General features: G+C 42.9%; 1 protein-coding gene across 1 annotated transcript in view; it reads left to right on the forward strand.

The window, feature by feature from the left end:
- LOC113578812 (inactive phospholipase C-like protein 2) overlaps positions 1-16,306 on the forward strand; it is a 32,299-nt gene extending 15,993 nt beyond the window's left edge. Inside the window, exons 2-6 of the mRNA XM_027012277.2 lie at positions 49-2,532; positions 4,577-4,780; positions 8,564-8,639; positions 13,248-13,357; positions 15,385-16,306. Coding sequence (XP_026868078.2) covers positions 49-2,532; positions 4,577-4,780; positions 8,564-8,639; positions 13,248-13,357; positions 15,385-15,594 — 3,084 coding nt within the window. The 3' untranslated portion in view covers positions 15,595-16,306. The remainder of the gene's footprint in view (positions 1-48; positions 2,533-4,576; positions 4,781-8,563; positions 8,640-13,247; positions 13,358-15,384) is intronic.
- Positions 16,307-16,856: the final 550 nt, after the last annotated feature.

The raw sequence follows: 16,856 nt of genomic DNA on the forward strand, positions 1-16,856 counted from the left end.
GCTCCCTGAACTTTAGTGATACTTATTCTAATTTCTGTTTTATCACAGGATGGCTCAAGGCAAAGAAAAGAGAGGAAGAAAACAGTTTCCTTTAGCAGCATGCCCACTGAAAAGAAGATCAGCAGTGCCAGTGACTGCATTAATGCCATGGTGGATGGTTCTGAGTTGAGGAAGGTGCGGTCCAATTCCAGAGTGTATCATCGCTACTTCCTCCTCGATGCGGACATGCAGTCTCTTAGGTGGGAACCGTCAAAAAAGGAGTCAGACAAAGCCAAGATTGATGTGAAGTCCATTAAGGAAGTGCGGACTGGCAAGAACACAGACACTTTCAGGACCAATGGCATTTACGATCAGATTTCAGAGGACAGTGCATTCTCTATTATTTATGGGGAGAATTATGAGTCTCTGGATTTAGTTGCAAACACAGCAGATGTAGCTAACATATGGGTGACAGGACTCAGGTACCTGATATCCTATGGTAAACACACCCTGAACATGATTGAAAGCAGTCAGAACAATCTTCGCTCTTCTTGGCTTGGGGAGCTCTTTGATGATGCCGATGTCAGTGGCAGCAATAGCATCAGCCTTTGTACTGCTGTACAGTTGATCAAAAAACTGAATCCTGGACTGAAAAATGTGAAAATAGAGCTGAAGATTAAAGAGTTGCACAAAGCAAAAGACAAGATTGGGTGTGATGTCATTAAAGAGGAGTTTGTTGAGATGTACCATGATCTTTGCACAAGACCAGAAATATACTTTTTGCTTGTTCAGTTCTCTAGTAACAAAGAATTTCTTGATACCAAGGATTTAATGATATTTTTAGAGGCAGAACAAGGAATGGCCGAAGTGAGCGAAGACACAAGCTTGGAGGTAATTCGGCAATATGAACCAACTAAAGAGGGTCAACTCAAGGGATGGCTCTCTTTGGATGGATTTACAAACTATCTTATGTCTAATGACTGCCACATTTTTGATCCAGAACAAAAGACAGTGTGCCAAGACATGAACCAGCCCTTGTCTCACTATTACATCAACTCATCTCACAACACCTACCTGATTGAGGACCAGTTCAGGGGCCCCTCAGATATCACAGGCTATATCCGTGCCCTGAAGATGGGATGTCGGAGCGTAGAGCTGGATGTTTGGGATGGGCCAGACAATGAGCCGGTAATTTACACTGGCCATACCATGACCTCACAGATTGTCTTTCGCAGTGTCATTGACATCATAAACAAATACGCATTTGTGGCATCTGAATTTCCCCTGATTCTGTGTTTGGAGAATCATTGTTCCCTAAAGCAACAGAAATTAATGTATCAGCACCTCAAGAAAATCCTTGGGGACAAAATTTACACTGATCCACCCAAACCTGAAGACAACTACCTTCCCTCCCCCAATGATTTGAAAGGGAAGATTCTTTTGAAAGGAAAGAAGCTAGGCAGCACATCTACAAGCTCTGAGGGGGAAGTGACTGACGAGGATGAAGGGGCAGAAATGTCTCAGCGACTGAACAATGAAGGAGAACAACAGACTCTTACTCAACCCAAAAAGTTTCAACTCTCCAAAGACTTGTCTGACCTTGTGACCTTGTGTAAATCCATTCAGTTCAAGGACTTTCAGACAGCATTTGAGAGCCAGAAACATTGGGAGCTTTGCTCTTTCAATGAGGTGTTTGCCAGCAAATGTGCCACTGATTACCCTGGTGAATTTGTAAATTATAACAAGAAGTTCCTTGCTAGGGTTTACCCTAGCCCAATGCGAATTGATTCAAGCAATATGAACCCTCAGGACTTTTGGAAGTGTGGTTGCCAGATTGTGGCAATGAACTACCAAACCCCAGGTCTGATGATGGACCTGAACATTGGCTGGTTCAGACAAAATGGGAACTGTGGATATGTGCTGCGTCCAGCCATAATGAGGGAACAGGTGTCTTATTTTAGTGCCAATACAAAAGATTCTGTACCCGGAGTATCTCCACAACTGCTTCACATAAAGATCATTAGTGGACAAAATTTCCCCAAACCCAAGGGTTCAGGTGCCAAGGGTGATGTTGTAGACCCATATGTCTATGTTGAGATCCATGGCATTCCTGCTGATTGTGCTGAGCAAAGGACTAAAACGGTCAATCAGAATGGGGACAACCCACTCTTTGATGAGAGTTTTGAGTTTCAGATTAACCTTCCTGAGCTGGCCATGGTCCGCTTTGTTGTTCTGGATGATGACTATATCGGAGATGAGTTTATTGGTCAGTACACTATTCCTTTTGAGTGTCTACAGCCAGGCTTCAGACATATTCCTCTTCAGTCACTGACTGGCGAAATGCTTCCTCATGCTTGGTTGTTTGTCCACGTGGCCATCACCAATCGACGAGGTGGGGGCAAGCCCCATAAGAGAGGGCTCTCTGTCCGCAAGGTGAAAAGGAACCGGGAGTATGCCACCATGAGGATTCTACTCATCAAGGCTGTGGACGAGGTTTTTAAGACTGCCACACAGCCACTTCGAGAGGGTGCTGACCTTCGAGAGAACATGCAGGTAGGGAATGATTCTATTTTTCTGCAGTTTAGAATTTGGGGCAGTGAATTGGTCTTTGCTCTCTTTTAAATTATTTCCATAAACTGTAGCAAAGCACTGAGAGCATTTGGACAGACATGTATGAAATCATTTCTTTTTTATTTCTCCTTTTTGTGTTGCTTGATAATGAAAAACGTGTTAGAGAACTGACCCCAGAGTCAAACACAGATTAAAGTTTGCTTTGCTTCAACAAGACTTGTGCACTGAAACTTGGTAAAGCAAAACAAAGCCACAAGCACAGATTTAATCAGATTTCATATAATCCCTTAATGTTGACAACTGGTGGGATGGATAGAATGTTGCTTCAAAGCCTACTGAAAGACTGGTAAAGCCCCCAAACATATTTAGTGTTGGTGTTAATGAAAATTGAAACTTCAGTTGTACAGGTTACAGCTTGGTCAAATTCTTGTTTAATATGGAAAATCGCTGAAGGTTAGTATGTCCTCAGGCACATGTAGGAATAATCCCACAAAGGAGATTAGGCAGTCCTGCTGTTATTAAAAGGAAAATATAGAAAGTGTTAGAGATATAGGTGGTGGACAAAGTAATGGAATCCCTAGGCACTATATTGAAGTAGAATAGAGCTGGATTGCTTTTTTCTTTAGAGCAGTTTTTATCCTTCCAGTAGTTATACTTGATTAAACTAGCTTCTACTGGGAAACCATTTATCATTAAGAAGAGGCCCACTGCTATTTTAAAAATTGGTACAATGATGGTTGATCACTTACTTTTAATTTCTTTAAAAATGTACACATTCAGCCCATAGGAAATAAATGTATCTTAAAAGACCATTTAGGTTGAGAATTTAGGCAATATTTTAGACATTCTGGCCCAGAACCCAGCTTCATAGACCCATGGACTTAGATACCCCAACATCCGTGAATTGACAGTTTAAAAGGTGTTGATAACACAGACTCATACTGACGTTTTCACTATTACATATGTGACAGTAAGGATGTGTAGTTTTGATTTGATACAAGATGATATGGTGCATATGTCCTACTTTGGGCTGCAACATTAGAGGAAAGTGCTCTACACCTCAGGAACACTAATTTTTATCTTCTGAAATATCAGAGTTTAAGAATTAATATGAACTTGTTTTTTTTTCATTATTTGAAGCCAGAGAGCACAGCATTTATTCTGTTATTTTGACCAGTTTTCATTTCTGCTAATTAATGCTGTAAATGACTGTGTTCATTTGGAATATGGGAGAAATGTTGTCAGTAGTTTATAGAATTAAAAAAGGTCATTGTACTCAAGCACATATCTATAAAGAAAACAGAGAAATTGGTCATTTTGCAGTGGTCTCTTTATTTGTTTACAAAATTGTATATAAGAAGCAGGGAGAAGGTTTTACAAAATATAAAAAAAAAGATGTAGACTTATGTCTGTACACAAATGCTATTGTTTCTTAGTAGATGTCCTATTACAGAATCAGCCTTTTCAAAATGATTTTTAATAATGCAAATGTATTTTTTAAATCAAACTACCTGTCCCTTATTTGTTGTTGATTATTAGTTAGTGTTTTATAACACAGTCCATTAAAGTAAATTGCTCTGTATTTTATTAGCCTTGTTCCTGTAAAATGAATTGAACTGATGAACTGCAACAAATCTTGGGTGTCCCCACTATCGCTTCCTGTACTCGTGATTCTTTATTGTTTAAGTGTTGGGGAGCCAGTGAGGACTTTTCACAGGGCCCCCACATTCAAGCATTGCTTTGCTTTGCTATGAGAACTCTTGCAGGTAAAGCATTCAGTAAACCACTTCCTGTTGCAAATCGTATTCATTTACAGATCGGAACATTTTACTATCAGGAAGTTTACTTATGCCTTTGGCCATATTTTTTCATTTGCAGTTATGTCACATGTAGCTGTTTATGGTTTTGGCAGAAGCTAAAATAAATGCTGACTTGTATTGTATAGAATTAAATAACACAAGTGTGTGCTGTGGTTTAACGTTCTCCTGATGACCATGTGGTGTGACGTAGCTTCGTGTTTCCTCAGAATGCTGTAGCATCATTTAAAGAGCTGTGTGGTTTGTCTGCGGTGGCAAACCTGAAGCAATGCATGCTGGCCCTGTCTTCTCGACTCATGGGACCAGACAGTAGCCCAGTCGTGTTGTTTAACCTGAAAGAACAGTACCCCACCATGGAGGCCCAAGGGATACTGCCGGATGTCCTGAAAAAGGTGGTCAGCACGTATGAAACAGTGAGTACTTTTGAAGATTTATTTTTATGTTACTGTGTGTGAACAGTTTTTTTTGTTTTTTTTTGGTAACTTGAACTCAAGGAGGAAAATGTACAGCAGAGGTCTACTGTAGTTTGATTATATTGTATCATACATCACCTTACTAAGTTTATTCTGCATTTCTGTGGGGTAAGAAAAATTTTGCTTCATGGTTTAGCAGAGTAAATGTTAAATGGATCATGAATCTTAATGTTAACGGCCTGGTGCTGGATGAATATCAGTAACACCTGGTCAGGCAGAGGTCTGTTTGGGGCGTCTGCCTGGGAGATGCAAAGCATGAAGTAGCTTTGTTCCATTTGTTACTGCATGTGAATACTGCTGTTTAGCAAGAAGTGAACGAACACAAGTTCTCTAATACACAAGTGCTCTAATCTAATACAGTAAAGCCAAAGGGAGCTGGGTGATCTGGATAGCATGTTAAATATCAGTGATTACAAAATATCTAATGTAACATTTTTGGTCAATATTCTGCTCCATCACTGTAACATTTATTTCTTCATTTATTTGGCAAGTATGTATCTAACATAAACCCCAGCATAATTGAGTTTTAAACCAAATACGGAATATAAACAATTATATGTAGAGGGAGAAAGGTAGTCTGACATTCATTTTTGATGCAGGATGTTTTCAGCTTTAGTTCGACTTCATACATGAATTATAGGATAAAAAAATCTATTTCAGACATATAATAGTGCTTTCTGTATAGCTGAAAGCTGACTCTGGAGATTGGTGGGTTGTGAATAGTATTAGCATAACTCTGAATGGTAGTGATGTTTTGCTTTTATACCGGTCTCATCTTTACATAGAAATAAGTCTGTCTCAGCAGGCTCAGTCCTGGAGTTTCCATCAGTGGATGTGCTTTATGAGGGCAACCATGTTTCTCTAGAGCCAGCAGGGTGGTAGTCATGGTTGCAACAGTTACTGCAACAGTATTTGATAAGCATGCCTGGTACACGGTTCAGGATTTCTGAGGGATACCGGAATGCCAGGTATAAATCAGAAGGCACAGGTGGGAATAGTAAATGTAAGCACTTTTCATTTATATGGATTATGCATGATCACAAATCGGCAAAGTCAGAATCGCGGATGCATGCCAGAGGAAGGGTGCTGTTGCTTAATGCATGAAAGGGACTGTGGTCCTGGATGAACCAGATGAGGTTGAAGGAGAAGCAATTCCAATCAGCATTTCCAGTCAAATGGTGGTTCCATATGCCACTGATAGCTGGCCTTATCCTCTATGCCACTGGAAGATGGATTTTCCCCCTGTATTTCACACACAGTCTGGCAGCAGGCTTTGCAAGCTTCTGAAGTAGGCCTGTTCTTCACTGTCATGGATCAGTGGCGCTGTTATGGCCCTATATCAGTAGGATGAACATTGAAAAAGTGGTTAATGAAAAAAGATTTACGTTTTTATATCATTTTTGTTTTGGGTGTTATGTAATTGGAGATGTCGACTATCCTGTGAGCTAGCTGCCTTCAGTGAAAGCACTAGGTAACAGTGCTTGATTGTCACATTTTGTCACCAAGGAAGTCTTACAACTGAGGTGAAGCGTTTCTCCTTTATTTAATTGGGCTAGCTAAATCCAGAATGGTGATCCATTTCTTCTTTAAAGGAGGAACACTAATACGCATGTAGACTATACTGGCTATACTGTATTATACTACAGTGGACTTACAGTAGTACAAACGTGATCACTGGCTACTGGCACTTGTCGCACTCTGTGACTTTCCATCCTGCCTCAAAAATCAATACAAGATGAACGATTTTTTTTTTCAACTGCTGATGTCTTCCTCCCCTCCTCTTCCGAGTGCTCCACACTATAAATACACCCTGCGCACTGCTGGGCCTGCCATCAAGGCTGTAATTTGGCCAGTCATTAGCAGCCTAATCACAGTGGGCATGTCAGCCTTGAGATTGCTGCTACAGCTGTGGAATGTGACTTGAGAGCCACTCCCACCTGCCCGCCCCTTCACTTCCCTCCGCCCCCCGCAGGCTGACTGTGGGAACCACATCAGACGTTACATGAACAGCATGGTCCCACATGAATAGGGATCAAGTGTGGGTTGGACTGTACATTGGAACTTTTGACTTTAGTTGTTTTTGCTGTTGCTCAAAAAATCTCTCATTTGTGAAATCTACAGTGTGTGTATTGTTTCTGAGAAGATGATGCAGTGAGCTGTGGAGCAGATGTGGCCCAGACTGAATTTGTTCTCAGCTTTGTTCTCTCTTCATATGACTGTGCCTGGGTAATTCCTGGTTGGAGAGAGAGGCTATTGTCTGTTGACCTGTACGACATGCTGGATACAGCCCATCAAAACCAGGAGGCTGACACACAGTGTGCAGCCAAATCAGCTATATGTACGCAGAAACACACACACACACACACACACACACAAACTCACTTACTCACATACTCCTACTCTCTCTCTGACACACACTCTCTCTCTCTCTTACATTCACTCACACACACACTCGCACACACTCGCGCTCTCTCTCTCCCTCCAGTTTCTTAGGGAGGTCGATCTGCCTTTTAATATGCGACCTTGCCATGCTTTTATTCACCATGTACAAGTCAGTAATTAGTGTAATCTGTACTACATGAAGACCTGTGCCCTTGGAACTAATTGAAACATATTTAGCAGAATCCTCCAACAGAATACAATTTATAGTCTGCTCCATTTTTAGTTGATACATTATTTTTTAGCCAGGGCTAATGGCTTATATTTAAAGAAATAGCAGCTAATGGCTCATATTTGAAGAGATGTCTTTTCTTTCTTTTTTTTCTTTTTTTTTAGCTGTCATTTAACTGCAGATTTTTCAGGCGCTTATTGTGTCTGTCAAATGGAAGAGGTTAAAAGGGTTTTTTCACCTTTTTCCTAAGGATTCAAATTCAGTTCCAATGTCTTTGCATTTGTTGTGTTGGGATTTTTAAAAGGTCAGGAAGAGTGTTCTTAATTTAAGGGGAAAATTGCACTGGGGAGAGATCTGACTCCCAAAGGTATACTAGCTAATCAAAACCTTTCAGTTACATTTAAAGATTATCATCCATTTGTGACTACACCTCCAGTTTTCAGTTATCTGGACAAAGTGCTTCAGTTTCTGAGGATTTATAGCGGATGGATAGTAGAGTTTACTTAGTCTTATTTACTTACAGAACTTGCTTACATTTATGTATTACAGTTTTTCTGTTGTTTACAGTAAAGTGGTGTAGTCTGGAGGCAGCTTGGTTTTGCGAACCCAAAACCCCACTGGTGTTTTTCTTTTGGGCTTCAGTCTATTGGACCATTTGTGGAAACTTTGCCGTGTGGTGAAGGTCTAGAGCAGAGGGCCAAGGTGTGCTGTGCCTGCCTTAGAGAGCACGGCTGACTGAATAGCCTCTCAGGACTGAATGCGTGCCCACTCCGGCTACTAGTAGGGCGTGGGCACCCTTTAAATAAAGGATTCTGTCCGTTGCATAACTCGGCCCATTTTCACTTCATTATAAGTGCTTGCTTGCGTTAGGAAAAACAGGGCTTCGCTGGGCAGCTCTGGGCTGCCTCTCGGGACTATAGTCACTTATCTTTTATAGCACAGCATACACAGCTATTACTAAACACTTAGCAGCGGGCCCGGAGCATGGGCGCGGTAGAGAGAATGCACACATGTGGGTAGCCATTATCTGCAGCCTGCTAAAGGACTACTCAGCCGTTTGTTTTGTGGCTTACATGGTTCTGTTTTTCTGTTGTTCCCTTGTCCTCTCACAGATGATTCAAACCAGCCGGACGCTGCTGGAAAACTCGGAGGGTGTCTATGACAGGATGCTGCAAGTCCAGAAATCAGGTGAGTCGAGAGAACCGGAGAGTTGGAGTGAGAGGGAGAGGGACATCGTGTTCCATTCAGGGTTCCTGGATGGCAAATTATCAGCTCCCTTCACACTGGCTACTGAAAAAGTACAAGCTATGAGCCAGTCCACACACAAAGATTAAAGACTCAGATAGAATAAATAAATTAATTCAAGGAGTAGAAACTATTTCTGCTGGCACTTGGTTTATGTAAAGCCTTTTCTTTTTAACTTACATAAGCTTTTCTCTTCACCTGTGTGACCTTTATATAGAACAACTTAGTCAGCAGTTCTGAATGTTCTCTGGCCCTCTGTTCCCTAATTAAAAATGTTGCAATGGAGTGACTGGTTCCACACAGCAGCATCAAAGCGGTGCTACCTATGATGAGTTAAGCAGTTGCAAGCTGCTTACTGTCAACCCCAGATGAAAGGGAGGGAGAGAGAACGCCAGCACACGCTACTCCGCGCTCGGGCCCTGCCTCTTTTCTTTTTCCTCACTGCATTTCATTGCCTATCGATCCCGGTTGCGCAGAGGAATGCCCACAGTGCTGCTCCCGCCAGGCACGGACACCTGGTGCCTCTAGGAACAATAGCCCATAAGAAGTTGTTATGAGTGGTATTGAACGTGATGCAGTGGTAGCTTAGTGGTTAAGGTACATGACTAGTAATCAGAAGGTTACTAGTTCAAGCCCTACCACTTGGGCTCCTGAACAAGGCCCTTAGCTGTCAAGTTTAATTCAGTTGTAATTGTAAGTTGCTTTGGGTAAATTGACATAAATTAAATGTGAGCTACAACCATGATATGGAATGAGGGGAAACCTGCATGGTACATTTCATATAAACTCCCCCCCCAAGTTTTCCCCTCACTCCATATCTTGCATTCTCATTGGCTGTAGCTCAACATTGCACTCCCTACCAGTCATAGCCTGGTCTACACTTTTCACACTACAGGATTTAGACTTGCCAACAGGTCCAGATATTTAGCATGCTAGAAATTTCTCGTGACTCTACGAGCGATTGGTAAAATAACAGGCAGGCCCAGGTTCACATTGATCTCAGCTGATGGAGTCATGGAAGCTCTCAGAGCCCATTTACTGTTCACTCGATGAGCGTTTGTTCCTGTCTTTACTAAGCCCAAAGAAGGGAACTAATAAAATCACTCTCATTTCCTGTTTCTCTCAGTTTGTTAGAATTGATTTCTTAAACCAGCTGACACAGTTATGGTGCCAGACAGCTTGTAACACACTGGCCGTGCTTTGTAAATCTGCATCTCTTAAAATGAAATGCGTATCCTTCCCCCTGTTTAACTATGTTATTCTCACTGGAATTTAATACCACCTCTCCCGAAAGAAGAAATTATGGATTTCTGTTACCAGACCTCCGTTTTTATTGATTTGCAGTTGTGGCCACATAAAATATTCATTTCCTATTGTTCTGGCACATCAGAGAGCACACGCTGTACATCAGAATTTCTGAGGTTGCCCCTGCACACACCGCTTTTGCTCTACTCGTATCAGGCACTTTAGTCAGCCAAGAACAGTAGAAAAATGCAAACAAATTACTCTCCTTCTGTTACATCACTTCAGTAGATATTGTTGACATGTAATAAGTAAGATGTTGTAGACACCAAATTGAATCACGTTAATTAATTCACATCTTATCATATCAGTGTCAGTCCTGGGGGCATTTGTAAGAGTGCAGTGTCAGGAGTGATTCGGGGGGTGGAAGTGGGTCAATGCTAACTGTATTCCCTGCGGAACCCAATGGAAAACTCTTGTATCAAAAACTAGGCCTGAATAATCAATCAAATTTCCCAACAGTGAAGGAGTTCACAAGTATCAGCAGACATGGGTTTGCTTTTAAGATATGGATTATGTATTGAACAGTTTAACATGATGAATGTTAAAGTAATTCTCTTGAATACTTTTGGCATTTGGGCATTCCATGGAAGGAATCACAGAGCCAGAAATCTGTGTGGAATTTTTTTTGTGTGTGTGTGTGTGTGTGTGTGTGTGTGTAGGAGGTTACGTGAAGCACGTGTGATGAACAATTGAAGGTAGCTGTATCAAACAGGACACTTGTAGAAACTTGTGCAAACCTGCACCATCTCCTTCACTTACAGCAGCAAGTGTCCTTTGGCGCAGTATATGTCTACAGCATCTTGAGCATGTGTTATTAGCTTCATGAGCAGGTTTGAAAGTTTTTGTTAGAAAATGACACATTACATAATCCTAGCAATTGAATGAATGTCGCATCAGTTGGTCACAGTGGAGAGGGAGATGCAAGACATTTTCATTATTCCAGCCTTGTACAGTCTCTGCAAGGTCCATGAGAATGACTCAGTGCACCCTTTGGCTTATGTGGAATGCCAAATACATATACGCTTGCTATAATTAATGTGTACAATGAAGACCCATGTCTTTCTATAAGCACCTCGGAGATAAACGCAAACTTCGAGTTCTTATTCCCAAATATTTGGTTCTGCAGTTGCATCTCTGAGTAAATGTTCCAGCCCAGTAAAGCGAGCGCTGAGTGACTGTCTTTCCTCTCACTGATGGGGTTTTTTTCAGTCGGTGGGTGAGCACATTTAACACTCCCTTTCATTTCCAGCCTGTGCGCTGGCTAATTGCATTGCAATCAAAGTGACACAGGCAGTACATAATGCAGAGCCTCAGCTTGGACTCTATTACCCCCTCGGCAGAAATCCCTCATGGCAGACCCGGTCGAAACAACTCGTAGGCTGGTTTTATGATATGCTGCTCAATGGTTTCAGCTCAAACACACAAATAAAAATGGTGTTGCGATTAACAGCACGCAAAGCTTGGTCATAAGAACTGCGCATGAATAGTGAGTCAGCACTTCGGTTTGTGCCGTGTGCTTGTCCTTTTTCCAAATAAAGAAGGCTTTCATGGCAGCAGTTTGAATGGTCGAGCTGTGTGTCTGAGGCAACCCTGCCAACCCTGTTTCTATATGCCACGAAGGTCAGGCAGCCTCTCCTGTGGCGTGTGTTGCTGTCACAGAGCTCGATTTTGCGGGGAAATGGGGTGTTTGAAGAAGTTCCAGCACACACACTGAGCGACAGCCTGGATTTTCCCACTCTCACCCTACTGTACGTTGCTAAGCAACTCCTGCCATGAGGAGAAGTCAGATGTGTGTGCGCGTGTGCGTGTGCGTGTGTGTGTGCTGGCAACAATCTTTAGCCCCGTCACGTGTTAAATCCAGCAGCACCTCGTTTTATACACACACACACACACACACACACACACACACACACACACACACACACACACACTCCTACGCCCACATATATACACAAACAATAGAGTGCACCAGTGAGGTAAATAGCCCTTAAAAACAATCAGGCCATTTATAAAATGTCACTTTTATTGTCTACAGTAATGGCTTCATCTCGAGAACATCAAGGTCAGAGTACAATCTTACAGGTCAGTTGCGTGTGTCTTACAAAGACTGAAGTGGAGATCACTGAACTTATTTTATCACAGTGTTGCTATGGAAAGGGTCAGGGGCTGGTTGCTATGCCAACACAACCCCCACCCCCCATCCCCACCCCATTGCTGCTGAGTAATGTGATCTATCTGAAATGCGGAAGTCACAGCAGACCCAGATGGTTATGCAGTACTCTTGCCAGCCCAGGCCTTTGGACAGCTATCAGATCTGAGGTGTCTTTCACGACATTGGAGCTGCTAGGCAAGAGAGGAAAAAAATCAGTGAGCTCCTCGCCTGACGGATCCTGTCTCTTCCCCCTGTCTGGATGATAAGGCAGTGTGAAAGGGCTCTGCGTCTTGCCCGTCCTTCCCACGTTATCCCTCTCTTTCTCTCACTCAGTTTTTATTTTTCACTTTTTCTCCATTATTTTCATTCTTTCCCCCCCTGGATTGGCCACCTGTTCATGGCCCTTGGCCTGGACAATCTACTATGGGACACAACTGGTGCTCCTCTGCACTGCTCGGCCAGCAGGTTCCGGACTGGACTGAATACTGCCGGCAAGGCTGGACAACCCTGTCTTGTACCCCCACCACATGACTGCCAGTTAGGTGAGACCAGACAGCCTTGCCTGTATGCCCACCACACAACTGGCACCACCAGCGAGGCGATGACGGACAGCCTTGCCTGTCCCCCCTCCCACCACACGACTGCTATTAATCCTAACCAACTGTTCCCAGCTGCTGCAGAGGTCTTCCCTCAATAGCACGATGGGAAAGTGCTTTTTGAGAGATCTCTTGTTGCATGAAGCAGAACCCGAATGAGACCTTCTTTCATCACCGGCTGTGGGAATGAAAACAAGCTTTCAACTGGTGAAAATGAAAGCAGTATGTCAGGTTCACAGTGCCAGCATCAGTGAAAGTTTCATTTCTTCTTTTTGCTTTTTTCACTGTTGGGCATAAAGGGAAAGCAAACAAATCTAATGAACGGTTAAATTAGACCATTCTTACATGTCACAGTGTACAATATAGACAATGCAATATTTTCACAATTATTAGAAACAGCAGTCTTTGTCAGTGCTGGCAGAGCTGGGAATTTGATTGTACTGGCAACCTTTCCATTCCAAATTAAATATTGTCACCCCGCTGTGCTCTGCGTTTCAGCGATGGAATTCCATGAGAATCTCCACAACATGGCAGTGAAGGAGGGTCTGAAGGGGAGGAAGCAGCACAAGTCAGTGGAGAGCTTCACATGGAACATCACCATTCTGAAGGTGCACACAGCAGTCTCCTGCCTTCCTTTTTGCTTGGCTTTCTTTGTCTCTTAGTCTCTGCCTCATGCACCACCCTGCCACCACCCTGGTCTTGATTGCTCCTTCTCTAACTCTGTGTCTTCCTCTCTCTCCTCACTCTGTCCCATCTCTTTCAAATTCAAAGTCTCTTCTCTTTCTCTCTTCTTATTTCTCTCCCCCTTTCTGTCTCATTCTTTCTCAAATTCTCTCTCTCACACCTCCTTTCATTCCTTTTCCCCCACTTCTCTCTGCTCCGAGGTGCTGTCAGCCTGAGCTATTAGTATTCACGATTTCCAGATCATACTGCCCAGGGCTACACTGCCAAGAAGTGACTGGTACCTTTGCTGCATCATGGTGCCTGAAACAGGTGCTATTTGTGGGAAGGTGGTTTCTGATTGACACCAAAACTGTCAACATGAATGAATGCAGCATTGAGGACATCCCTTGCTTATAGGTGTTGTTTTAAATAAAGCTTGCGCAGGTATGTTAGTGGTGGTTAAATAGGTTTTGGGGTATTTCAAACCATGCGGAAATGTTCCGGGGGTTTAGACAGAATTCTAATCCACACTCTCTAGGCTCATTGGCTTGTCCTGGAGATCTGTCTTGCTGCAGAGCTCAGTACCAGCTCATATCTAATGGAATACTCTCGATACCTGCAGCAGTCTAACAGGAAGGATCCAGCTTGGGTGAGGTTGCTTGAGGAATCAGCTTCCCGCGTTACTTAGTGATGAACAACTGTGGTGCTCTCCCTGGAGGTTACACTGGGCAACCAAGAAAAATTCTTTGTTGTCTCATAAGCTAAAATAGGTGGACCTTATTCAAATACATCTGTCAGGGATGATTGTTAAGTGACATTGTCTTTAACATTTATAATACGTTTATATTACTTTTTCATAATTATGTCTAATATTACATATAAAAGATGTACAAACCTCCTTCTGAAATGTACTGATGCGTGATTTTTTCCTACATTTGGCCTCAGGAACATGCTTCTTCAGTGTTCAGCGCTAGTCGGCCAGCATGGACTATACATAATGAACTGGAACAAAAAAGAATGCATGGTAGAAGAAAAAAATAAATTTTTTTTGCTAGAAACAAAATGTATGTTAAGCCATGTCAGTGGACCAGCCGTGATGCACCAGTGATACAGTTTGTAAGTGGCTGACCTGAGGAAGGCTCGGAAGAGCTGCACCCCTGACAGCTGGTTCTCCACTGCTCTGTTTTGTGCACCTCGTAATTGAGACGGACAACACATGGGCAGCGACTCACCCAGGGGATTTTGCTCATTTAGAATTATAGGTCTAAAAAAATCTGCCCTGCAGTGTGATACTTATCTAAACCCCATTCAGCCTTCCCTCTGTAATAATGAATGTTTGACCTCGAGGGTGAGTCATATTTGCATGCATTAATTAAAGATTACCCTACGTGCTGAAGTTGCCCTTTGATTAATACATGGTCCCTTGATCATCTCCCCTAAGGTCGTTTCTGTTGTTTATCCTTGCGAGCGCTTCACCAGACTCCGTAATTAATTAGCAAGTCTGTTTAACCAGAGTGGATCTGCACAGGATTATCGGGGCTGAAGTTGGTGAAAGCTCAGTCAGCTCTTGAGAGTCGGTCTGAGGGACCTCAGGCCATTACACTGGAGCACAAGGTGGCCATCTGTCTTCTTTAGGCAACAATGATGTGGTAATGTCAGAAAGAACAAATGTGTTTATATGTGTCTGTTAATTTGACCGTTTCAGAACGTATTGAGCATTAGATATTGGGCCTTAGTATTGATGCTTATTTTGTTCATTTAATTGCACATATTTGTTTTATCCAGTACTCCTGCATGCTGCCACCCCAGGGATATATACAGTGTCCTTGTGACATTTTCTCCCAGCTGTGATATTGAAACGACTGAGAATATCTGTTAGATTGATTCGTGTCTTTTTATAACTTTTATTATTTGTCAAGAAAGGTGCTAATAATTATATTAGCCGTTGAGCGGACACCTGCTGTCTCTTCAGGGCCAGGCAGACCTGCTGAAGCATGCTCGGGTGGAGGTGCTGGAGAACCTGAAGCAGCTGCACTACGCTGCCCTGGCCTGTGGCCTGGCCAAGGGAGGTCCAGCAGCAATGCCGTCCACTGGCTCTGACTCCAGGCCCTGCCGCAGCCTGGATGCCATCCCAGAGAAGGCCCTGGGGGAGGAGGACATCAGTGACGAGGATGACAACTGAGGACCCAATTCCTCTTCCCCACCCCCCACCCCCCACTCCCCACTGGAGCCCAAAATCACTGAGCCTAGATACCAGCCGCTGCCTTCTGAGGCTGAACCTTTGCAGACATTGCAGAGGGGGAGAATTGGTTTAAAAGGAGCAGGTCAGAGTGGTCAAGCTTTGTGTCACCCTTAAGCCATGGTCAGAAGGAATAACGCGGAAGAGACGTTGTGATAAAGAAGTCATGGCCTTACACCCTACTGTTCTTTAATCTGCCTCTCTCTGTCACCCCAGTATCATTTCTGTATCTGTGAGGCAAAGTGCCTCATCTTCTGCCAGGCTTTCTGGCCAAAACCCCAACTAGGAACCCTGGTCCACATCTCCTCTGACCCTGAGACTTCTCCGCTCAAACCCGTGTGGGTGTGTAAGGTGCGCAGGTCACTGTGCACTGCGACAGTGACAAGACTCGCTGCTGTGTTGTACTAAAGACAAGCACTTGTGGAGCCTTGCACCAAGACTGCCATTAAGCACAAGAGTAAAGGTTTTAGACAACCTGAAACTGGAGCCATGAATGATGTGTGTGTGTGTGTGTGTGAGAGAGAGAGAGAGAGAGAGAGAGAATGAGAATGAGCCAAGTTGTTTACAATAATGAACTAATTCAAGTTCTGTCTGCCAAAATAGTATATATATGTGTGTGTGTGTGTGTGTCTGTGTATGTGTATGTATGTATGTATGTGTGTATATATATATATATATATATATATATATATATATATATATATATATATATATATATATATATGGAAATATGTTACCTTTTTTGCTATGTGCGCCATTTTAATGGGTGATAATTATTTTGTTAAAAATGGCTGTTTCAATAGTTTAATATTTTATTTGTGTGTGCATGATTGAAGAGTCAATGGAAATAGTCTGCTGGAACATGTTTTGTCAATAACCCCAAACTCAGAAGGGTTTCTTTCCCCTATGGAGAACACGTGAGCCACATGTGTGTGGTTGGAAGGAGCATTCTGTACCTTTTAAATACAACCAGCAGCAAATCGACTGAGAGAAATGATGGAGATCTGTGCAGGTATGCAGTGGAATCCTTAACGGAGGCCCAGATGCTGGAAAGGACACGGTTATGCTTCTCAACCGTTCCTGGTAATAAATTAGTACATCTATTTATGGATGCTGCTAAACATGATTGTGCCTCGGTGCTAGCGACTTGTCCACTGGGTGGGGGTGGGAAGGGTTTGCCAGAAGGAAAGAAGATCCCTCTGCCA

This window comes from Electrophorus electricus, chromosome 5 (genome assembly GCF_013358815.1).
Source record: "Electrophorus electricus isolate fEleEle1 chromosome 5, fEleEle1.pri, whole genome shotgun sequence".
NCBI lineage: Eukaryota > Metazoa > Chordata > Actinopteri > Gymnotiformes > Gymnotidae > Electrophorus > Electrophorus electricus.